Below are 25,307 nucleotides of genomic sequence, written 5' to 3'. Positions count from 1 at the left end.
CCCCAACTTGTGCTTCCCTTGTGGCCTCAGATGACACTTCATCAAAGATTGTCCATCCAGGAATAGTTGCCGTAGGAAAGAAAGCACAAAGACACGTAATCCTCCCCCCCAAAATGTGCAAGTAGAAGAAGAAGGCCCTTCAGCGGAACCCAAAACCAAGAACCACAGAAAGGATAAAGTCCAGGGGACAGAAGTTAGAAAAGAAAATAAGTAGACCAAGTAGACATGAGAATGACCACTGAGGAAAAGCCAAAAGATAGCTCAGAGGAAGAAAAGTTCGTAGAAAACACTCAAGATTTTGAAGCTCAACTAGAACGAGCTAAACATGAAGCCCTGGATAGAGATGATCCCTTGTTCACTTTAATGAAAGGGAGAAAATCTTTACAGGCTAAAAGACAAAGTCTGCAATTGGCTCCACCGAGCGAGAAGCCCAAGCACCCAAGCTCTACAGTGAGAGAAAAGATAAGGCTTTGAAGAGGCTTTACTCTAGCAGTTCCGCAGGTTAATTTCAAGAAGAAAAGAAACAACAATACCCAATGATGCAAAAACAAGAAAATTTCTTTTTCCTAAGTTTAAATGTTCAAGGATTATTAAACGACCTCACACCAGTAATTCTCAGAAGATGGATCCTTGGTAGAAGACTCAACCCTGACTTCCTAGCACTCCAGCAAGTTAAAATCGGGGGACCAAAGGTAATGTGGAAACCGGGCCATATTGACAACGAAAGAGTGTGATTCTGCACTGATCATGAAGAAGGTAGAGGGGGGCAGTGTTGGGAGTTGTAAAGCACCTGTCTCAGGCTGTAGGAGGGGTCTTAACCACCTTTGGACAAAATGGAATAGGGATTGACTTCACGCACCCCAATCTAGTGTGTCAAGTCTTCTTGGTCTACGTCCCTCATGCTATTAGAGATAGAGTACTCATGTAGGATGGCAAAACTCCACAAGACAACACTATCCTCTTCGGGAATTTCAACATAGTCGAAAGTAGAAGAGATAGATGGAACGCGGGCTAGGGATTAGGGAGATTCTTGTTCAACCCCAAGAACTAATTTAACCTAAGTTCCACGAAAACGTGAAAAGACACGGATGGGAGTCGATCGCTGCTTTGTAGGACCTTCCAAAATTTCATTTCAAGAGAGAACACTTAAGAGGGCAAGAATGTTAAGTACATGGATGCTAATCCTCTAGGGAACTTGGTCTAGCAAGTTAGGGGACCCCAAGATTAAGGGACGCAGGCTAACGTGGGACTAGAGGAATTAAACCAATTGGCTATATTCAGCCAAGACGCTTCTATAAAGGAAGCTTTAAATAAGGGTAGCCAAATAGGGCGGCTATGATACGAAAAAATGTATTAGCCCATTGGATGGTTGGGGGGGCTTTGCTCTTTTTTTCTTTCTTTTTTTTTTTGGGGGTGGGTGGGGGGGGGTAGAGTGGTTTGGGGGGGGCCATGCATGCAGGCCCATGCATGTGACGCATTGTCGCACGCATGGATAGTGCTGCATGGCCACGTGTCACATACAAGGGCTTTCATAATAGGTAGAGGGAGAGGTCAAATAATCAGGCAGAGGCATGTCGAGAGGCTTCTAGTGAGGCGGGGATCATTACCCCTGGATGGCTTGGAGGCAGTTAAATCTCGTGTCCTTCGACGAGTATCAGTGTATTCGAGGGTGTCAACGAGTAGGAAGGTCAATGCCATGAAGGTGAAGAGAAAGGTGAGAGCTCGTGGTTTAGGCTTTAGGGTTTAGGGTGGTTTGCGAGGAAGGTAGTGACGCACGAGATGGCAAAGCGATGGATGACGTTGTGGAGTGCGGAGAGTAAGCGTATAATAGTTTTTTATTCCATTTGATGTTATGTTCGATGTTGTAACGTGATGTTTTCTTGTGGTAGGATTAAGAGGAAGCGAGGGAGACCTCACAAGACTCCGGTGAAGAGGAACCCTGGTCCCAGGCTTTTGGAGTTGAGCGTAACGGTAGGTGTAGGATGCGCAGACGTGGAAGTCAATAGACTGCATCCTAAGCTCGAGTAGTTTCTTCAAGACGCATGCATATCCGGCTACCGTGGTGTGGAAAGGGAAGGCACACTGCATTAGCATGTGGATCGGCCTCTCGGGGGAGTCATCATGTGTCATGCGTTGAAGCAGAAGAATCTGCATTCTTACCAAGGTATGATTGCGTATTACATGAAAGATTATGGTTAACCGCATTTCAAGAGCATGGCGAAAGGTGTCTCTCGTGAGGACATGCAAGTAGGGATCGATACATCAGATACAATCCAGATGAGATGAAAAATGGGGTTTACATAACGAGTGCTGATGTCTTTGATCGTGCTTTTATGTTTTGGAAGTTCAAGCACAAGTGCAGATACGCTGCCACCCTAAGCAAGTGCCTTTTGAAGATGCTACAAACTGGGAGCTACTATCGTTCCACTACATGGGTCATCCCGTTTCAAGGAAAGGGAATGGAGATCACCGAAGCCAAGTGCGTTTGGAAGGCGATGGTCTCTCCTTCATTTATCACGCCTGCTGATGTTAGTCTAACTTTCTTCAATAGTACTGAAAAGGTAAGCCGTCCACATGTCGATAGGCACATCAAAGGTCTTCTGGAGCATCCGTCAAGGTACTTCGATACACAGTGCCACAAAAATGCCAATGATTTGCTTCTCTGTAGTGAAGTGTGGAGAGTCAGCAGTCCAACGGCAAATTCGTGTCTTCTGATCGTCTTCGAGCCCCCAACTTTCGTTCTTGATTAATGAAAACATCCTTGGCAAATGCTTTCGCAGTAGTTCGTCTTTCATAAATCCAAGAATTTCACCTCTGACAATGAAATACGAATGCCCCCAACTGTCCCTATTAATCATTACTCCGGTCCCGAAGACCAACACAATAGGACCAGAGTCCTATCACGTTATTCCATGCTAATGTATTCAGAGCATAGGCTTGCCTTGAGCACTCTAATTTTTTCAAAGTAACATCGCCGAATCCCCAAAATGTCTGACGTGCATGCAATCACCATGAGCGTCCAAAGCTCAAATTGCCAGCCAACACATCGCCCTAGAAAAGAACCAACCAACACACCTTAATGCAGCCCATCTACAAGTTCTACCATGCCGACACTTCCCAAGTTCTTGCCTCTTGTTGATGCAACACGCAATCAAAATGCAATCTATCTTGCAAGCCGTTTGGGCTGATGGTATGTTAAAGACTTTTAGGCAAACTCGGTATACTACAAATGTTTTTCGTTTCTAGCCCTTAAGGATGTACCGGAATTTCCCAAGCGCAATACTTTTTTTTTTTTGTGTTTTGCAAATCCTCTTTCCTCTGCTATTATTGTTGAAATTAAACAAAGTGGTCCTTTTCCTCGCAAAATTACAATGTAATTGCAAAAAATTGTAGGTGAGCCGGATGCTTCCACACGAAGATACAGATTTTTTTAATTTTCCATACCCATTAGGAAATAGATGCTCCAGTCTTGATCTTCAGCCTAGACTCCTGCATTCTACATGGCAAATCACGAGATACTATGTTGAAGGTTCCTTGTGGATGCTTCTAGTGGTATGGGATGCCAAAGCTATGGGCATAGCCTTACGGGAGTCTGAACTCTAGCCCCAGGTGCTCGAGAGTGGGATGAGTCCCCTGCAAATCCTTATTCGGTGACTGTGCCGAGACTATTTAGGGTTACATCCTAGTTGGGTATGCAAACAAGGGGTCTACATAGTGAGACGACATAAGAATCTCATATATCCCTTGCGCCTAATTAGCCATTAAAATTGAAAAACTAACCAGTACCTCGAGTTATTACACTGAGTTTCAAGGCAAGCATGGTAATCAAGTGAGAGAACAGATTAGAGAAAGTTCGGACATTATAGAAGGATAGAAAAGAACATTATTTGACTCGTCAACAATTTTGATCTTCTAACAGGAGTTGTTCACCGAATTCTAAAAGGAGGATCTGCAGTTAAAGCCCAAAGCCCAATCTAGATGGACTGAGTATTTAATACAATATGAGACATCAAGGCCTGTTTTAGAAAATCAAAGTTCAAAATTCATAAAAAGGGGACTTTCAGCCATGGAAGACGAATGTCTTGTCATTAATCTGTTCAGTTATCAGCCCTTCGTGATATGAATGGTGGCTACACTCTTCATATTTTTTGCTTCTGAATCAGCCCGGCTACAAAATTTGTCCAGGAACAATTTCACAAATTGTTGAATCACAATAGAATTCATCACACAATCACATTCCTCGAAGCCTTCTATGGCTGCGAATAATCTCATACCTTATAGATCCTCCCACTTTGCATGGGGCCAGTGTACAAAGTTCATAAACTATACAAGAAAATGCTAGAATCTGATGGCTACAAATCTCTGTCTATAGTAGATTACAAAATCCTCTGAAAAAATCCCTGCAACTAAAGTTTGTGCTTAGAACTTCATTGAAACCTGTCCTTGGATAATGTGAAGCTTGAAAGCAGAACAATAGAACCACCTTCAAATTCAGCATCCTCCACTTTACCGTACTTCCATAGAAAGTAAATTCCCATCTTATTCGCACATGCCATCCAAAAGCTTAGCACTGATCAAATGCTTGTACTGTTAAGAACTGTCTACTCAAAAGAATCAATGAGAGCAACCTTAAGCAGTAGCTCTTTCTCTGAATGAGAACTAAATCCAATGTCATAAAGAAGACTCTGATTGACTTTATCCACTGTACAGCTTCAGGTAACCCCATATCGTGGATGTTATGCTTATCAGGCTGCACTTGAAACAAGCTGACGTACCACACCTACAAATCTGAGGGAAAACACTCAAAGAATATTGCATAAGGTGGCTTCCTCCATGACACTGTCACTAATTGAATGAACAGCTCCTTGGAACACAATGAAAATCATTCTGAGGCAATTCCATGACAGGCTTGTGGCCGCCTTAACATTTGCACCTTTGAGAAAATCCACAGGGAGAGAAAGAATGCGTCGTTACAAATCCTTGTTACGCACTCCAAGCATGGAAGGATATCACATAGCTTTTTTCTCAGGCTTAAAATTGATCCCAAACCACTTCTTCTTGTTGGATTTATCCCTGGATTCAGCAGAAGGCTCCTCTGCAGAAGTGCCGATTTTCTCAGTCCCAAGCTCATTGGGTACTCCCACATTGCTACCACTCAGATACCTTTTCACCTGTGGAATTGTGGAAAACGAGGCCTGGATGCTCTCCCGAGATTTTAGAAGCTCATCCACCTGAAAGTGACAAATAAATCACTGCCAAGTCATAAAATAATGCAATCAACAAAATTCTGATTCTGTTTCAATACATGACAAGGAAATATGAAGCGATGATAGAACCTCCAACTTAACGACCTGAATTATTGCAAGTATTGGAAAATATGATGTACCAAAATAAAGCCTTTGGAGACCATATCTTCAATAATTAGAGTGGATTCCTAGAAAATGCTCTCTTCGCCAAGCAAATCATTTTAAAAAGAGAGATGCTGAAGCTTGAGCAATGAAGCTTGAGCAAGCTTCACAATTCACTACTAATAAACCATGCCACTATATTTTAAAGAAAATACAGTAAGAAGTCATCATCCAAAGGAACAATGAAAAAAAAGTACCACAGTGAAGAGCTACAACCTACCTAGACTCGAGACCTTGGATAGATCTTATAGTCTGTCTCTAGGATGGTGATCACGTGCCACTATCAGATTTTACTCGTCCCCAGCCCTGCCCCCTTCTTGTGGATAAGGCATATCCAACCCCAAGAAAGGAAACGGGGCATCATGCTAAAATAAGAATCTCCTAAGACACTTGCAGAAAGAGGTGGAGATGAAGTTCCAAAACTGCTTGCTGAAAGCAATGGAAAGTATATCCTCTCGAGCATTTTTTTAATTTGTAGGGCCTTCAAGGCCTCAAGCATCTCTAAATTAGGCCACCAATCAGCCCATCATATCATCAAAACCTCCAAATAGGTTTGTGACCACATCTACGCTCAAGTTGCCTCCTATTGCAATCAAGAGGGCTCTCCAATCCTCTTTGTTCATTCGCTCATAAGCCTATTCAGGAATGCTCCTAAGCTTATCCCCCATTTTCAAAATGCCTTTGCTTGGGAAAAGTGACTAATAGATGGAGGTGGTAAAATCCAAGATCTTTTGAGGGTCCATGTGCACCTAGCCCTCCTCGCCTTACAGATGCTCATTATTAGAGCCCTATGATCTACTATTGATGTTTATTACTTGCCATTCAGTCGTGCCAAAGACAATAACCATCTAGGACAGCATGCTACACATATTAAAGCAAAACAACGCCCATTGCATCCAAAAGTGCAAAGAAGCCTCACAAAAGAAACAAAGTCAACAAACAAACTCAGATTGCCTATTCATAAGAGAATGAGACATAGAAAAATTTGCAATACACACCCTACAGCATTTTGGCAGCTTCTCAAACAATTGCCACTTCATTAATAATAGTGATGCTGGCATTCTTTAGTAGTTAGAACTTCATCAAGCGTATAAGAGAACCTTCTGATGATTGCCCAACTTTAAATCAGATAGGTCTACTGGCAGATTATGTCTTATCAGCGTCTCTTTTTTGCAAGTAAATTGAGAGTTACTCAGAAGGAGAAACAATGTACAAATCGAGGACCGGACTAACGCAATCTCGCAAAATATCAATGCAAAACAAACATGTTTGATTACTACAAAAGTTTAAAATCGGCTTAGGAGACCAACAGTGTTTTTCTCTTCTTTGAATTTGTTGCTGACAGCTGTAAACCGTGCTAAGACCTACACATTTAAGAAGACACAAAAAATGTTATATGAGACTCAATTCTTAATGAATCCACAGATTTCGCAACAAACACCAAGAATATGAAAATGACTGCCAACACAGAGTCAAACATGTACAAAAACCCTTTATCTTATAGTAAGCTTTCTGCAGAAAACTGACCTCTTTGTACTCCACCTCGAATTGCCTCAATTCATTTCGTTTAGACAATAATTGTGCTTCAATAGCTTCAAGCTTCTCTGCAGAATCTTTGAAGGATTCAGCAGAGATTGCCTCAATTGTATAGGTTGCACTTTTAAAGAAATTGTCACCTTCAAAAGACACCAATTAAGAAAGACTTACTGACCGTATAATCCAGATGTAAAGTTAGTTGGGAGATGCTAAGCCCGCATAACTGCAGAAGATATCACGACTCTCACCATAGACAGCAAATATGTGTGTTCCAGCTTTTAGCTCTGATACTTCACATGGTTGCAAACCCTCCAGCTTCTTGAAGAAAGCAGTATCTGGATCCTTCGCCATGGCCAACTACAGCCAGCATATATGTAAGCTTGAAAACAAACAGCAATAAAAGAAGTCATGGATAAAAGATATTGAGGAAAAATAAGTTGTGAAAATGGAGCTAGCCAGAACAGAAAACATAATATAGTAGAATAAACATTCTCCCTTTACTAGCATTTGTTATGAAGGAGACTCGCTCATTTGGTTAAAAATTGGTTATCCCTGGTTTTAAAAATCTTTATTTTATCAAATATAGCAACATCATCTTTCTCAAACTATTTGCCTTTTAACACAATCATCAGAAAACAGCCACCTATTTTTGCCTGAGTAAATTTGTGATGCTCACCGCATTCATTGTCGGGTCTAATCTATAAACTTGAAAATGTAGGAAGTACATTCCTGCCGATGTAGCCCTTCCTGTCTTAACACTATCTTCCTGTAATGTTGGTAAAAGGATCCATACTTTAGATTTTCAGTTACATCCAGTAATTCAAAGACAACAAGCTATAAACATGATTGAAACAAAACCCTACAAAAGGCAACATTTAACTTACAGATCACAACACTACTCCACCACACTCCCACACCAATGGCATATACCCATTCTTATGCCATACATCGCCTGGGTATAGGTATCACATGAGACTAGTCCTCTCTCACCCCTTGCCCTCTTTAGCCCTCTTCCTCTCATATATATAACCCCCCCCCCCCCCAAATTATAAGATTATCTCATGGTTTTTAATGGCTTATTTGCTCTTGATGACCATTTTTGTATGTGATGTTGCAGGTCATCTACGTATGTCCTATGCTTCTATATATCTCATGTGAATATTACCCGTCCTATTCTCCATTTTTTTCAAATTTCAAAAATATTCTTTCAAAAAGCTCACACCTTAAATTACCTAAAGCACCTCAAATAAAGACTTCTACAACAATGCTTGGAGGGGTAACTAGTGCATTCGTGCCATGTGCGCACTTGCATGTCAGTTGAATTGCACGAGCAACATGCATTGATCAAACATGTGGCCTTGTAAAGTCAAGCATCAATGCGAAAGGCCAACCTTGTCCATGTTTACAATCTTCTAGTCCTTTTGCATGATTGACATGCATCGATCGCATGTTGGCTTGTAAAGTCAAGCGTCAAAATCTTGTGCATGATTACAATCTTCTAGTCCTTTTGCATGCACATGTGCCCTCCGTTATGGACGAATTTTAGCTTCATCATGTCACACTCCTTCCATGGGGTTTTCAGAACCTTCTATAGGTGCATGATTACAATCTTCTAGTCCTTTTGCATGCACATGTGCCCTCCCTTATGGACGAATTTCAGCTTCATCATGTCACACTCCTTCCATGGGGTTTTCAGAACCTTCTATAGGTGTAGATGAAGCCATATAGAAGTGAAAGAGAAGAGAACACTTGGCTTGAACTAAAGGGATGAGAAGGAAATGAAAGAGAGAGAAAACTGAGTGTATATGCTGCAAAACTGCAGCAGAATTCAACAAACACACAGCTATGGCTGCATATTGTCAGTCTTGGCTGAAACACTGGGATACTCACTTTTCTTTATGAGTTACCCTGAGGTGCACCATGTTACTGCAGTGGAGGCATACTTGTGAGATAAGGAAAGTCTTTGCTTCTAGGAGCTCGAGAACTTCTAAGATGCCTCTCTCATGGGAGGATTTTAAAGCCGACTTCATGGCAAAGTTCTCCAAACAGCCTAATGAGTTTGAGAACTTATTTTAGTTGAAGCGAGTCATCATGCAAGGCAAGCGATTGGAATTCTACATCAATGGAGTCTAAAGAACAAGTTCCCCACCTTCTCTGATCGAGTACAACGATCTCCCTCGAGACAAAAAATGGAGCTGCACTGCAATAACATCGCATTCCTTGAAGAGGTGATGTATTTGCCAAGAACTACAATGCACTATCACTTCTCGTGATAAAAAGAGTGCACCATGCTAGTAATGTACAAATCTAGCCTCCATAGAGATCACATGAGTAAGGGGCTGGCCACAAGATTAGCTAGCAAAGGCCCTATTCGCAGTATAATCATTGCGTCACAACGCCAAGCTGGCTCACGATAGCCAGGTGTTCATCCTACAGAGAGTCGTAGAGAATTGCATCAGTAGATCTCGGGCATGTTCCAGTGATACCAGGACTCTTGCTTAACCCTAGTCCAACCCACACTAAGCTCAAACATTACCCAGGTGAAGATTAAAAAAGCCTCATTTTCCATGTGTATCCATTTTGATGTTAGATCCAGGTTAAATACCTCCCCTGTTTCTGCAACATGAGTCGGGTTAAGCCAACAGTACCTTGCTCTCGCATCTTGTCACTGAGAGCTGCCAATTGCTTGGTGATTTCTTAAGCTTGGTGAGATGAGTGGAGAGTGAATCTCCATCTCATCCTCAGAATGGAGCTGTCCCTTGCACTGCAATACTCTTCGTGCATTGTTCACCTCAAAGTAATACCTTCCATGCTTGTGCTACAATCTCAACACTCATTATACAAGTAATAAGAGAGAATCTCATATTTGCCGTAAGAATAGATAGCATATAATGCTATCCCTAAGTACTACCCTTTGTAAAAGGTGAGACATCAAGATGTGGGTTTGCTGAAATCACCTAAAAGAGAGCTATAGCACTTGCCATAACTTTGATACACACAAAAGCCCTTGGCTAAAAACCTGATTTGAAATGTATATAATTCGATGATCATCCATAAGGCTTGAATTCAATCAATCACTTTGTCACCAAAGTTCAAAGTGGGCTGCAGGATTTACACTTCAAAGGTAATTTGAACCCAGTCTCAAAATCCTAGACTAGACATTAAATGTGGATCAGCATTGTTTTCTAGCTCAATCTACACATACAACAAATTTGCCTGTCATCTTGTTGAGAAAAAAAAGAGAATCCAAGGCAAGAGATATGTCCCCGAGGTAAGTCGACGGTCGTGCATCACTACTAATTAGAGAAGTAGGTGTGAAAAACTCTGGCTATTGTGTGCTTAAACTAATCTAAGGTGGATCCACAGAAAGTCCTTGATGTGTGTGTCCTAAGGTAAAATTTCAATGCTAAAAGTGAAAGAGACTACTAGAACACCAAAATAAAGTAACCCACAATGTGTTTTTTCAGATTTGAGTATGTTTTGCAGTCGATTCTGCCCGTTTTCGTCATTGTCACCTGCCTAAATATGCAGAAATGCAATGCAAATTAAATAAACACAATTTTCACAGTTTTTGCTGGTCAAACAACTATAATACATAGTTTCACAACCTTTTTTTTGCTCTATGATTATGCATTCCTTTTCTTATAGCCCTCTTGACTTTCATAAAACTTCTTATCAATGTTGTTTGTGCCTCCAAATCACCTCCAAGGATTGTGTGCGCAAAATTGCCCTAGGAGAGAGCTCTGATACCACTTGTGAAGTTTGTGAGAGCACAGAGAGAACACACAATGTTTGAGAAAGTTTAAGAACCTGAAATAAATTGCCCACATCTTTTAAATACAAAGAAACAATGGGTTTTGTAGGAAACCCTAAACCATAGAAGTAGATTAAGTTCTAGAGCAACGAGTGGCATGGTGCTATATGTTCGATGCAAATTTTTATTATTGCTCCATCCTCTCCAAGACCCTAGACTCCTTCGTTGAACTAGAATCAACTTCTTGATCTGAACTCATTTACAACTCATGAGGGCACTATCCAATACATATGAGCATGTTGTATAACCTTAATAGACACAACATGTGTGTTTATGTGTGTGTGTGTGTGTGTGTGTGTGTGTGTGTGTGTACACAGACACACATACACATGGATGGATTGATTTGTGTGTGTGTGTGCGTGTGTGTGTGTGTGTGTGTAGAGAGAGAGAGAGAGAGAGAGAGACATGCATATACATTGATAAATAGACACACACACACACACGTCTCTCTCTCTCTCTCTCTCTCTCTCTCTCTCTCTTCTCGTACGCTCAGCCCTCCTCTCCGTTAGCCCCATCATACAGCCTCCCATTGGCCTCTCCGTTAGCCTCTCTATCGTAGGGGGGCTCTGTTGGGACAAATTGATGCACTGGCGCCAATACCAAGGATTACCAGGTCTATGGTTATGTGTGTGTGTGCGCGCGCCTGAGTTAGGTGTGGCTGATGATGTGTCAGTTAATAGGCATGATTGAGTAAATCTAAGAGTGTGGTGTGTGATTGAGAGATTCATGGAGTGATTGTGGATCTAGAGCTCACTATTGAGCTCACATATGATGTCAAAAGAGAAGTCTGCCCATCCTATAAATAAGGCCCTATGTATTTACTGAAAAGCAATCAACATCGAGTTCATTCTGCCTCAATCCTCTATCATGTGATTGCTATCCACTTTTCTCTTTCACCCTGATTCCAACATGTGGTATCAGAGCTAGCTAGCTGATCACCTCTTCCTTGCTATGAGCGATGTTTTTGCTGAAGATGGGATTGACATCGCTGCACTTGGCTGAGGCTGGAGTTCACATCGTAAGCCTCTGTGGCCGGCCTTGATAGAGGAAGATCACATGTTTCAATGTGGCTAGATGATACGGAGGATTCTTGGACGTAGGCTGGTCAGCGGTTTCTTTGGGCTCAAGATGGAGCTATCGAAGCAGATACGGAACTACGAATTCTTCCTTGTTGCTGGTGACCAGATGGACTGAATTCTTGTGCCTTTGCGAGAGAGGATCTTCATTGAAAACAAAGATTTACTTGATGGCTCTACTCCAGCATTGCTCTCTTCTCCCCTATCTTGCCATTTGACATCACTCGTCAGGTTATCATTGCAAGAGCCAAGGCTATCAAATATAGACGTCGCTCACGTCGCTCAAGAGATGCCATATGACAATCTATGAAGCTTGCAGGCAATTCTGAAATCGACGCAGTCTCCTAAAGCTGTTGTAAAAAGCCCGTGTGCTCAATCTTCTCATGCTAGAATCAACTACCGTCATTCTCAAGAGCAACAAAAGCACTGATGGAATTAGCACCATACAACTGATCAACGTATTTACTTACTATCCTGTTCTGGAACACAAAAGGAGGATCGTAACCGAGACAGAAATAACGTTCAATCTAACCCCCCTACCCCCAGCTAGTTTCTACAGTTAAAAGATTTCTACTGAAATACAAACTGTTAGAAAGAAAGTAACTGTAGAGTTTGATGCAAAGGTAAATAAATCACATATTCGGGAAGAGAGCAATGAACATGCAGCTAGACGTGACAATGCTTTGAAGATCAAAATTGGGGGACTCCCTGAAGGAGTAGGGACTATTGCAAAAAAATGCAGCAAAAGGGAGGGCTGAGCAGTGAGAGCTTACAAAAGGGGGGTGCAGCTTGAGAGGCCCAACAACAGCCTCATCTGAGCCTCATGCTGAAGCAAAACAGGCCAAGATCCTCAAAAGTAATTGGCTTCGACTGTTCTCCAATAGTGGGAGTTATCACCAGACCTCAGTAGCTCTTGGGAAGCTTGCTAGCAAACATGCTCAAGCTACTTCTCGTTTCATGCTTGCTATGGAATTGCATAACACTCTTACGCATGCACATGAAGATGTGCTAAATTCATCTACGTATCTTAGTTCTGCTGCAATAGCAAACGTTAGAACAGGAACAATGGTCACTATCCTCATCGACAGTGGCTGTTCTCATAACTTCCTAGCTAGTTCTATGGTCGACAAACTTCGGTTGACCACCAGTCCTAGTCTCATGGACTATCAGACTGAACTCGCAAATGGAACGACTTTCTTGTGCAACACCAGGATTTCTTACAGTAGAAACGTCCTCGGATCTCATAGTAAACAAGACACCTGAAGATGAAATGCCCCTTTCTCTCAACCTCCTACATGTCACACAGTGTGCATATGCGCCTCTCCTTGGGCGACCGCTCTGCTCGGCCGCTCTCGATACGAAGTTTGTGTGAAGAGACCCGGAACTACCCAAGGGAGATCCTCAGCGAGTGGGGTAGGTGAATCTGCGTGTATCCTGGTGGATCAATGGAACCCTCCGCTGTGATATGTAAGAAGTGATCTCTATAAAAGCCCAGCTTCACTGGAAGATCACTCCGGCCCAACCAAGTCCGGAATGTATGTAGCTGTAGTAGATCCTCACGGATAACCTAGTTGACCTTGTGTGATAGGAGGAGAGAGAAGGGAGTATCCATGCTGTACTAGAAAGGGGGTAGTCTGTCCATGTGGAGCCAGTCCTGCAAACCATCTCTCTGTGCGTACATACCAACACCTCTGATCTCCCCCTGTTGCAAGTGCCATAGAAGAGGATAGTGCTAGCCATGGTATCCTGCTACGCCCGAATGTGTAACCCCCATACTCCCTGACTCGATACAGATATGTATGTAATGACCTAAAATGCAGTATCCAACTTGTCATGACAAGAGAAATGATTATTTAGTTAATTAATAGTCAATAGAACTTTATTATTGTTAGGCGCCAATTTGATGGTGCGGTTATATGTTTGTATTTATGATCGATCAAGCGGTGTAAATAGTACCGCCAAAACTATGTAACATTGGCCAATGATTAGTAATAAAGATGTGCACACACGTGTCTAGGTCCTAGGGGCAATAGGAAAGGGAAAGGGTGCATTAGAGTGCATTGAATGGTAGGTGCATGGGTCATAGGCTAAGGGTAGGTGTAAATGGAAAGATGGAACTTGAGTGATCTCAAGGGACATTAATGAAAGGGTATCACCCTTTCATTGTGAATCTCACGTAAGCATTCTTTCTACCACATTGCATTCATCCGTCATCTCTCTCCCACCTTGCATGTAGGTCGAAAAAGAAACAAGTACTCTCACGAGGGCGCTCTTCCCCATTGGAGGGCCAATCGGCATTCAAATTCTGCATGCATTGCACACATTTGCATTTTCGAAAAGTGTGGATTTTCACATTTGGTATCAGAGTGGCGACGATCCACGAGCGGGACGAGAAGAGGGCGACAGTTGTGAACGACGGAAGTCGCAAGAGAGGTTGGCAGAAAAGGATCACGATCGACCGATCTCGAGGTTCTGAGACAAGGGGTTTTTTCTGAAAAATTTTGGCCTTCAACGGCGAACGGCGAACGGGGTGTTCTCTTTTGCCCCCCCCCTCCCCCCCCATGTGAATGTACCCTTAAACCGTGAGAAAAAGGGATTCCCGTTCTACCCAACCGGAAGTCGGATCGGAATAAGATTTTAAGGGAGTGATCCACCCATCAAGTAACCCCTATAACGGTATCTAGAGCTCCAATCCGCTCAAAACAAGTAGCCCAAACGGAGCGTACCAGTTTACAGCAGAAATACAAGAAGAAAAGCTTCAAAGAGAAGGGAAAGGAGGTCATTTTAAGTGTCTTCTCAACACAAACGAAGCGGGAGTCGGATAAGTACCACCACCTCTATAACACTTGAAGTTTGCTGTAAAATAAACCTTCTTTTTTGAAATTACAGCAAGACATTTTCTCTCTTGTATTAATAAAAGGAAAGAATGGAAGGGGAAGGGACATATAACAATGAACTTATTCCTTTTCCTCCATTACCCCAAGGAGAGAGAGAAAGAACACCTTCACCCCCTCTTGAAGAGGATGGATTAGGTGAGAGTTATACACATCTTGAGTATGATAACCCACAAATAGATTTACAGCAGTCTCTCCTTCAAGAACCTACTGATAGGGAGTTCTCCTTTCGTAATGAAAGAAGAAAGGAGACCAGCCAAGAACAAGGTGATGAGTTCACGCCTTTAACTCAAAACCCAATACACATGGATTCTAATCCAAGTGCAAGAGGAAGAGAGGAGACTCCTGTTGATAAGCTGGTTTTCCAGCTTAGCAATATGATTGAGCAGTCCATTATGACAAGATTAGGGACTAAGAGGACTTTAAACTTCGGGAATGAAGAGTTGAGTAACCTTTCTAAGAGGTCCAAATTCCAACCGCGAGAGAGAATTGAGTTCCCCAAATATGATGGGGCAAGGGAGGCTCACAAAATCCTCAATTGGATTCGTCATTTTGAGCTATACTTTGCCCATCACGACAAGACCGAGCAAGAGAAGCTTGCTCTTGCCACATTGCATCTGCAGAAGGATGCTCTAATGTGGTGGTCCTTGTCACAAACAGGAAAAGAGCCTATTCATGAATGGGCTAAATTTGTGGAGCAACTGAAAACCACTTTCATGCCACCGAGGCATGAAGAGAACTTAACCTTTCGTTGGGAGAGGTTTAGGCAGTTCGATAATGAGAGTAATGCAGATTTTACAGCCAGATTTTGGAAACTCTCTCTAGAGTTACCCGAAAAGAGTGAGGAAGATAGGAGAAGGAAGTATTTAGCAGCTTTAAGCCCAAAAGTAAGGTACGAGGTTGAAATGTTTAACCCGACCACGCTTAAGGACCTCACTAAGCTGGCTGAAATAGCCGAGAGAAAATTGAATCCTCGTAAACCCTTCAATAAGGAGCATGGGTCATCATCTAAGACCAATAATATACCCACTTTTAGGAAACCAAACCGGTTTAAGAATAATAAAGGGAAGGGTAAAGCTCTTGTAAGGAATGTGAACAGCCAATCACGTCCTGGATGGGTGCCATTTCCTTCTATGACTGACGAAGAGAAGAGGAAGTTGATTAAGGAAGGAAAATGTTTCGGTTGTAAGAAACATAAGCCAGGGCACGTATGGCATAAGTGTCCCGTTCTCTTGGCTAAGATTGCCAAGACGAATTCAATAAAAGGGAAAGCCAAGGCATTCAAGCAGGAGGGTGAGGCTTCTACCTTGTCACCCTCGAAATCTACTGTGACTATTGAGCCAATAGTGAATGCTGTCCATTCAGCCAATACCTTTGGGCCTCATGATCTTTTTAAGGTGTACGGATTCGTGAATGGACAGAGAATAGTGGTTCTCCTAGATGATGGATGTAATTATGACTTAGTAAGTGATAGATTGGCAAAATTACTCCATCTTAAACCAGAACCTATAAAAAACATGTCGCTTTCAGGAGCTTTTAGGGGACACAATGAAGAAGACACATCCATAGTATGAAATATTCCTTTTCGTTTACAAAAATATAGAGATCGAAGGGATTTTCTAGTAGCCCCTTTACAAGACGTTGACATGATACTAGGTAAACCATGGCGGTATGATTTTAACCCTGCTATTCATCCTCATACTCATCATTGTTGCTTTGTACATAAGGATGAAAACATAAGGATTGTAGGGGATCGGGACGTGTATACAATTCCATTGATTACTCCTACCCAAGCGAAAAGATTGGTAAAAAGAGGGGTAGATTGTAATCTTGTGTATATACGGGATTCACGAGATCTTCATATCTCAAAAGAAGATCGGAAGAGAAATGAGTTCCTTAGAGCTTATGAGGATCGATTTTCAAGAGATGACTCATTCGAATTGCCCATGGAGAGAGAAGATAATCATGCCATAGACTTAGAGCCAGGAGCTTCCCCTCCATGTAGAGCCCCATATAGGATGAACAGGATATAAATGGAGGAGGTAGAAAAACAAATTGAAGATCTGTTGCAAAAAGGCCTGATTCGACCAAGCAGTTCTCCATTTGGAGCACCTGTATTATTGGTTAAGAAGAAGGATGAATCATATCGTATGTGTATAGATTACCGTGCTTTGAATAAACTTACGATTAAGAACCGGTATCCGATTCCAAGAGTGGATGATTTATTGGATATGCTTAAAGGTGCTAAAGTTTTTAGCAAATTGGATTTGAAATCTGGTTATCATCAACTTCATATGAAAGCTGGGCATGAACATAAGACTGCTTTTCGCACTCTCACTAGACATTATGAGTTTTTGGTCATGCCTTTTGGCCTAACTAATGCTCCAGCCACTTTTAGTAGGCTGATGAGAAGGGTTTTGCGACCCTACTTGGGAAAATTTGTCATAGTCTTTTTTGATGACATTTTAGTGTTCAGCCAGAATGAGGAGGAGCATAATGATCACCTTGCTAAGGTGATGGAGCTCCTAAGGAAGGATCGATTGTTCCTAAATACCAAGAAGAGTGAGTTTTTCAAGACAGAAATAGAGTATTTGGGACACATTGTGTCTGCCGAGGGAATTCGGGTTGACTCTAAAAAGGTCAAGGCCATAATTGAATGGCCAATACCCAAAAACATACATGAGCTGAGATCCTTCCTAGGGATGTGTAGTTATTATCGCAGATTCATTAAGAATTTTGCACGTCTTGCTTCCCCACTAACAGATTTGTTGAAGAAGCATTCCTTGTATGAGTGGGGAGAGGTTCACCAGGTAGCTTTTGAGGAGCTTAAGAGAACATTAGTGACTGCACCAGTGTTAACACTTCCGGACATGGACAAAGAGTTCTTTGTTGTATGTACGGATGCTAGTGGTACCTCGATTGGGGGAGTGTTGATGCAAGAAGGGCATCCCATTGCTTATGAGAGTAGAAAACTTCAAGGGACTGAATTGAAATATATCACGTATGAGAAGGAGTTATTGGCAGTCATTCATGCTCTAAAGTTATGGAAGCATTATTTATATGGTTCTGCTTTCAAGATTAAGACTGACCATCAAAGTATCAAGCACTTGTTCTCTCAACCCATTGTCTCTTCAAGACAAATCAAATGGGCTGAATATATTCAATCCTTTGGGCAACCAAATATCGAATATCAGCCGGGAAGGAGAATTTAGTAGCTGATGCTTTGAGTAGACGGCCCCAAGTTAATCACGTTTCTGTGATTAAGGAGAAATCATTAGGAGCAATGGTTGAAGCTTATCCTTTAGATGAGGACTTCGCTAACATTTATGGGAAGATTCAACGTAATGAGGTTGGGGATTTAGAGGCTTATTCCATCGTGGATGGATACTTATTTTTGGGACGTGCCATATGTGTACCCAAAACATTTCGGTACCTAGTCATGAGTGAGTTACATGCGAGTCCATATTCTGGACATAGAGGTATTAGAGGAACCATTGACAATATTGAGAGATACTTCCATTGGCCTAAACTTCGCAAAGAAGTTTCGACCTTTGTTCAACAATGTGACGTATGTCAGCGCATTAAATCTGACACAAGTAAGACTGCTGGTCTTTTGCAGCCTTTGCCTATTCCTTCGGAAAGGTGGGAACACATTACAATGGATTTTGTGTCTGGTTTCCCCAAGGTTGGTCAGTTTGAGCATATTTTCACTGTTATAGATAGGCTGAGTAAACAAGCTCATTTTATTCCCTGTAAAAAAGAGTTGTCTGCTCCTGAAACAGCAAGGTTATTCATTAGGGAAATCTTCAGGTTACATGGGTTACCAAAATCCATTGTATCCGATAATGATGGCCGTTTCATTAGCAACTTTTGGACAGCTCTATTAGAGAATCTCGGAACCAAACTGAAATTTACTACAGCCTTCCATCCTCAAGGAGATGGACAAAGTGAGAATGCCAATCAAACCATAATTACTTTACTTCGAGCTTATGTCCATGACCAACCTAGAAGGTGGCCAGAGTTCTTACCCATGTTAGAGTTTGCTTATAATAACACTGTACATACTTCCACCAAGAAAGCCCCATTTGAAATCATCTATGGGCAATGTTTACCCACTCCAATAACACACTTGGGGGAGCGAATTTTTGCTGCTGACCAGTTTGCTGAGGATATGTCACAGGTTATTGAGCAGGTAAAAGAACATATTAAGAAGGCCCAGGTTCAACAATCCAAGGCAGCCAATAAAAAAAGAAAAGAAGTTTATTACAAGGAGGATGATTGGGTTTTATTGAAGATTGATAAAAGAAGAATCAAGTCAGTGAGAGGAAGTACCAAACATGTCAAGCTAGCACCGAAGTTTTATGGTCCATTTCAGATTTCAGCAGCTTTATATCCAGAAGAAGGATCCAGAGCGTATGAGCTGAAGTTACCAGCCCACTGGCGTATGAAGAACATCTTTCATGTGAGCAATTTGAAGAGATACCATGGCGATACTTCTGCGTTTTTGGATACTCAGCATCAAGAAGAACCTGAACTTGAAGATGGGACTGAAGTTCTTACTCCGGAACAGATCGTATACCATAAAGAGAAGAGTACTCGTGGAAAGAAGAGATATATGTATTTACTGAAGTTTAAAAACCAGCCAGCTAGTGATGCACAATGGATGGAAGAAGAGTTCTTTACAGATTTTCCACAGATACTCGCAGATTACAAAGAGGCGATGCAATGGCAGAAGTAACAAGAGAAAGTGCACATAAGAGGAAGAGACAAGCAATAATCCAGAAGAGGACTTCTGCTCATTCAAGCAGGAGGGAGTGTCATGACAAGAGAAATGATTATTTAGTTAATTAATAGTCAATAGAACTTTATTATTGTTAGGCGCCAATTTGATGGTGCGGTTATATGTTTGTATTTATGATCGATCAAGCGGTGTAAATAGTACCGCCAAAACTATGTAACATTGGCCAATGATTAGTAATAAAGATGTGCACACACGTGTCTAGGTCCTAGGGGCAATAGGAAAGGGAAAGGGTGCATTAGAGTGCATTGAATGGTAGGTGCATGGGTCATAGGCTAAGGGTAGGTGTAAATGGGAAGATGGAACTTGAGTGATCTCAAGGGACATTAATGAAAGGGTATCACCCTTTCATTGTGAATCTCACGTAAGCATTCTTTCTACCACATTGCATTCATCCGTCATCTCTCTCCCACCTTGCATGTAGGTCGAAAAAGAAACAAGTACTCTCACGAGGGCGCTCTTCCCCATTGGAGGGCCAATCGGCATTCAAATTCTGCATGCATTGCACACATTTGCATTTTCGAAAAGTGTGGATTTTCACACAACTGTAATGGGGGTGACCCAAACTCCACCCGAATGATCTAGTGAGGGACGGATGGCTTACCACGAATCCTCCGTGATAACATCAGAACCTATAGCCGCTCCACCCTGGCCCACTCTGTATCCGACAAATCTGGCCCCCAACATGGCCTGCCATACATCCCTGCAAGGCAAACCAAGGAGTCAAAAAGCAACCCTTGGGTCCGTGGATCCTAAAAATGAGAGTGGAAGCACTGTCTCTCAAGTCTAGCCAATGAAGCATATCCTCTGCTTAAACGCGCCTGCATCACAAGTCTCATGGTGAAGGTGGGTCCGAAAAAGACGACCCCCAGATAAGTGTATGATGAAACTACCTCAACAGAGGACCCCTCAAAAGTGAAATGCTCATTGCGCATGACGACTCAAGATGTATTGAAGATCATAACCTTGGTTTTACCCAAGTTGACCTTTAAATCATGAGACTCACAAAAGGACTATAGTGCGTCAAGGTGTCTCTGGAGCCCCTCTCCTAAGGACGACAAGAGAGCCACGTCATCTGCATAAAGTAATATCCGGATCAGCCTGCCCGCAAGAGAGCAACCTACCCCACACTGTGTCTGCATCACTGTCTCGAGCAATGTAGAGGCCAAACAAAGTAGGTGATAATGGGCACCCTTGTTTGACCCCGATAGTGCTCATGATCTTGTCTGACCATCCAGATCCTGTCTGGACTCTGCCTGAAACTCGCTCATAAAGTGCCATGATAGCCCAAATGATCTCCTGGTCGTATCCCAGGTCCTGTAGGCGTCGTGAGAGAGATTGAGAGAGAAAAGATTCTATATATCTTTCGAGGTTGATGCCCAATCAAGTACCTTTCTACAAATTTCGCTCACAGCTATTTGTTTATAAGGCCTCAGAATGCGATCATCTTTTTTGCACGTTCGGTTGAAGAAAATTCAAATTAATCTGGTTAGTTCTTTATCTAGTGCTAGCCTTAATTACGACTCAGTCTGCCCTTCATCTCTGGAGCTCTAATGGGAATTCAGTATGACGACATAAGTATAAACCTATGGTTATGTACACGTCTTAACCCGTAGGTCTAATTTACTTCAATAATCTGAACTGAAGGGTAGCCTTAGGATCCATGCTCTGGACCTGTCTCGTTGAAGGTTGGTGCTGGATCCAAAGATGGTTTTTCACAAACTCGAGACTTAAGAAACCTAATCTTTTGCAAATACAATCTTTAAGTTGCCAAGAATTATTACCTGCAGAGCCAAACCCAAACCACCATTCTCCTCCTGCTCAAAGTATAGTAGCTGTCAAGCACAATAACTCTTTATTACATCTCAATACTGCTGAATTCTACATCTCTATGCACAACACAAAAAGCCTACTGCCTTGTAACCTAACGTATGCATGACAGAACAAGACCTAAAGCCCTTCACGAGATGCACAAAGGTACTTGACACAGTGTTAGCTAAAAGGCACATCAATGATGCCCAAAACCTACCTTATCCTTTCATTCTGTTTTCGAGAGCAATAGTTTTTGTGAGCACATAAATGTTCAAGCCACATATTAATTCAGAGTCTCATCTCCACTTCCCCCTTACTGCTAAGATGAGCATTCTACCATACCTTAAATTTACTTTGTGCATTGGACGTCACTCGTACCACCAATCCAGCATCGGCTTGTGCCTCTGATATAGTCACACCATAAAAATGAGCAGCTTGCTTTTCAACCTGTTAACCAAGCACACACACCAACGAGTCAACGTGCCAAATTAAAGGAATTTTGGACCTCCCCGAGAGATTAAAGGATCAATTACCATTTACTTTGGCATGCAGAATTCTTCGGTTGCAATTATACTTTTAAAAACAGCTTTATTGGCCAGCTCACTGCCAACAGTGCACTGTCACAGGAAACCTTATATTTTTTGAAAGAATTACATGATAATGTTGTGCAAAGGTATGAAAACTATCACCAAACACTGGATGCTTTTTTGAGTGCGGGGTAGGCAAAAGAGTTCCTTTGTTTTCTTTCCTTTTTGTTTGTTTTGAGAGTGTGGGTGGAGGTGATCTTTTTTCTCGTAGTTCAAGAGAGTTTGCCACAGAAAGCTCCGTAACCTTGTCATTTACAGGTCTACCCAGTGGTAGTGGTCTGATCGTCACTGTCCCATTGAGAGCGTCCTCAAGCACATATGCAGATATTGATGTCTTGATAGGCACACCGAGCTTGCTGAGATGGCAAGGAAGTTGACTCAAAAATTACAGACATATCAAATTGCTGAGAGATTTACAGGCCATTGACTCAAACCGATGTTTTTTAAAAAAATTACCTGAATAAGGCTGCAAACATAGTATTAACAGTGCCAAGATTTGAAAGATCAAGCTCCATCTCAAGGCCATCGACATCCACGGCCTGCTCAAAAGCAACATCAATTTGCAGCTACTTTGCATGTAAAATATATCCTTCTATCAGATACCTCAAAATTGTATGTTTATGCATGCCTTGTTAGCAACCTATTAAATCCTTAGTAAGATACGCCCGAGTTCTAAAGTTCTAAAGTAATTTCAATTTTTTTTTTTTTACCTCGAAACCAGCTAGATCATATTGTCGGCGTTTTTCTGGATCTGACAAAATACCATAAGAGTATGCTATTTCTTTAAACATCTCCGCAGCCTCAGGATTGTCAACATTTTTGTCAGGATGAAACCTGACACAAATGCAATATACTTAAAGCTTTGTTGTGTTTCCATCCAGAACCATGGAACAGCTCAAGTAAACATTTCTATACTGGCTGTTTTGGCCAAAAATATATTCAGGCTGCAAATCACAACTGCTCTTGTAGTCATTATTAAGAGAGACAGAACAAACTTTTACAAAGACAAGGCCACTAAACCATCATTATTATGCAGTAACAATGAAAAGAAGGATGGTCCCACGAGACCCCTTGCAAGGGATACAGCCTTATGTATGGCCCAGGAGGAATGCTGCACACAAGAGAGCTCACACACACACAGACCATGGCCAGCCCCGCTGAGCTCAATCACATCGATGCAATAATTGATGAGTATGAATCACACACTGTTTCAAAGGACAGCACACTGTGTGGGTTGTTTCCTTTCTTCACAAGACTGGGTGTGACAAAAGTGCAAGTGCTATCTATAAAAGGTATATCTCGATTGAAGTATCCATGGTCTCTGTTATGCAAGCAGACCTTTAGGAAGGATGCTGATGTCATGTTTACAGCTGATTGCAATTCCAATACAGCGAATGAGCAGTAGGAGGGAGGAGTACAGAGGAAACACCTATTGAGAGGAATATCTCGAGACTAAGATTGGACTTTGCCGATGGAATGCCACGATAGATAAACATGGCAGAACTTTGCTAAGAATATATGGAAGCACCGAGATGGTCATAGTTGATGGCACGCGTCAATGGGACAGAAACAAAGGGCCTATATCCCCCAACCGTTTCAAAGGTTGGCATTTTTTGGGTCACAATTCTGCTCCTCAGCCTTGTGATGGACATTAGTGCAATCATCGCAGACAGTCTAATACATGCTCTATGGGCAGTTGCTATGACGTGTCACTAGGTGGCAATATTTGGTAAGTTGTATCGATTGCTGTCAGGCGAGCCTGATGTGGACATGCCGGAGGAGGAAACCCAGAAGAAAGTCAACTACATCATACCGACATAAGCACAGAAAAGCGAACACCAATTTTCCGAATTCCTAGCGGGGAGACAACAGGCTTTCACAAGCAACACAGCTATACAGACTTCCGAATCAAAAGGTCGGTTCATCCAATACGAGAGACCCTTTGGGTCAACCATGTATGACTACTCGCTCTCCTTCTTCTCGCAAGTCAGGAAATACTAACAAACAGATTTAGGCACCGAACAAAAGTCTACGAAATTCCGATAACAAGCAGAATACAACGAGAAGGGACTGGCAGATAGGTGCAATAACTATCTCTTACTTGAGAGCCAATTTTTTGTACGCTGCCTTGATTTGCTGATCTGATGCATCTCGAGGGACACTTAAGACTTCGTAAGGATCCCTTCTCACCGTGGCAGAATTCACTTCATCTGCTTTGCGCGGCCCAGTAGCGTGATTGGACATTCTTCCTGTATGACTCGAACAGGTGAAATATACTGCCCGGTTGGACTTCGTATACAGAGAAAGCGACCCCTCAGCCGAGGCAAGATCCAATTAGCCTCATAGCCTTACAGCGACGTCTTCTAGCGTTGCCACGAAGAGCAATGACCTTGATCTGGGTTCCACGTTCCGTTTCCATGCGAAAAACAGATCTGCGCCGCTTCACAGAGCACTCTCAGAGAAAGCTTCGTAAGGAGCAAGCAAACCCTTGTCGGAAACCAAGATCGATCCACAGAATGATGGAAACGTTACGGAATCGATCTGGGAGGCAAAGATGAGTGGAATGGGCGAGAGATTTTGCAAGAAAAGGCCTCGGGCATCAAGCCAAATAGCACCCAAAAGTTGTTGCTGATGCAATTCTACTCCTCTGCTGATGCACCCACAAGAAGAAAAAGAGGTGCTCTAGTGAAGAATCAAATACAAGAAGAACCCCCTTCCTTTGCAGGAGAGGGGCAGTGCTGCTAATCTCAATCCAGCAAGAAGCATAGCCCGAATCAGGAAGGGGTGTGTGGGTGTGGGTGTGTGCGTTTGTGTGTGTGTGTAGGGGGCTTTTCGGACAGAACAAGTTGAGCTGCCGAGATTCCTTGGGTGTTTTTTTTACTATTTCACCAATCAAGTAGAGTTGCAACAAGCAAAGGAGAGCTCGGCTACTTTGAATTAGTTAATAGGAGGGAATGGTTTAGCCCTCATCCTAGCCTTCATTTTGGTTTGAACCCTCATATCATTACTTCAATACTCCCCCAACATGAAAAGTTCGAGTGTCCAAGTGGGAAACAAAAAGGGTCGCGCACATTTAGAGTTTCTGTTCACAAGGTAAGAGCCTACAGAAGTGAAGCCATGTACAAAGGGGGGAGCGAACTCCCTCAAAGCTTGAATAGCCTTATCTTAGATGGCCTACTAAGTGGGAAAATTGTGTGGTGAGTACGCGAGCAATGGAGATAACCTTGAACATGGGTTCAACCTCAAACAAGTCTCGATCAAATCCAAGACTAGGTCTCCAAAAAACACCGTCTTGAACTCGACATAACAAGAAACCTGTAACCAAAAGCTTCCCTTACCTTAGTGTTATGGAAACCAAGCTCAACATCATGTACGTGTAGAT

General features: G+C 42.3%; 1 protein-coding gene across 1 annotated transcript; it reads right to left on the bottom strand.

The window, feature by feature from the left end:
• Positions 1-4,041: 4,041 nt before the first annotated feature.
• LOC147883846 (chaperone protein dnaJ 15-like) lies at positions 4,042-24,732 on the bottom strand. Its single transcript, XM_087398215.1, has 11 exons — positions 24,027-24,732; positions 22,636-22,759; positions 22,382-22,464; positions 22,170-22,281; positions 21,681-21,785; positions 21,311-21,361; positions 7,621-7,710; positions 7,193-7,301; positions 6,936-7,084; positions 6,719-6,772; positions 4,042-5,231 (listed from the first exon to the last, which is right to left on the bottom strand). Exons 1-11 carry the CDS (start codon positions 24,167-24,169, stop codon positions 5,010-5,012), a joined length of 1,242 nt encoding a protein of 413 aa, XP_087254341.1. The 5' UTR covers positions 24,170-24,732; the 3' UTR covers positions 4,042-5,009.
• Between the last annotated feature and the right edge of the window lie 575 nt (positions 24,733-25,307).

Source organism: Dipteris shenzhenensis, chromosome 27 (assembly GCF_047967505.1).
Source record: "Dipteris shenzhenensis isolate YYH24624 ecotype China chromosome 27, Dip_SZ_1.0, whole genome shotgun sequence".
In the NCBI taxonomy this organism is placed as follows: Eukaryota; Viridiplantae; Streptophyta; class Polypodiopsida; order Gleicheniales; family Dipteridaceae; genus Dipteris; species Dipteris shenzhenensis.
The sequence above is the reverse complement of the archived record's forward strand: the minus strand, read 5'-3'. Positions and strand labels throughout refer to the sequence as shown.

Bases quoted from the DNA above. Each gene is read 5' to 3' on its own strand.
- LOC147883846 (XM_087398215.1), bottom strand. From the start codon at position 24,169: ATGTCCAATCACGCTACTGGGCCGCGCAAAGCAGATGAAGTGAATTCT. The intron at 21,362-21,680 runs GTATGGTAGAAT...TGTGCTTGACAG, and splicing joins ATGCACAAAGTAAATTTAAG to CTACTATACTTTGAGCAGGA. The intron at 5,232-6,718 runs GTTGGTCTCCTA...TGTCACTTTCAG, and splicing joins TCAAAGAAGAGAAAAACACT to GTGGATGAGCTTCTAAAATC.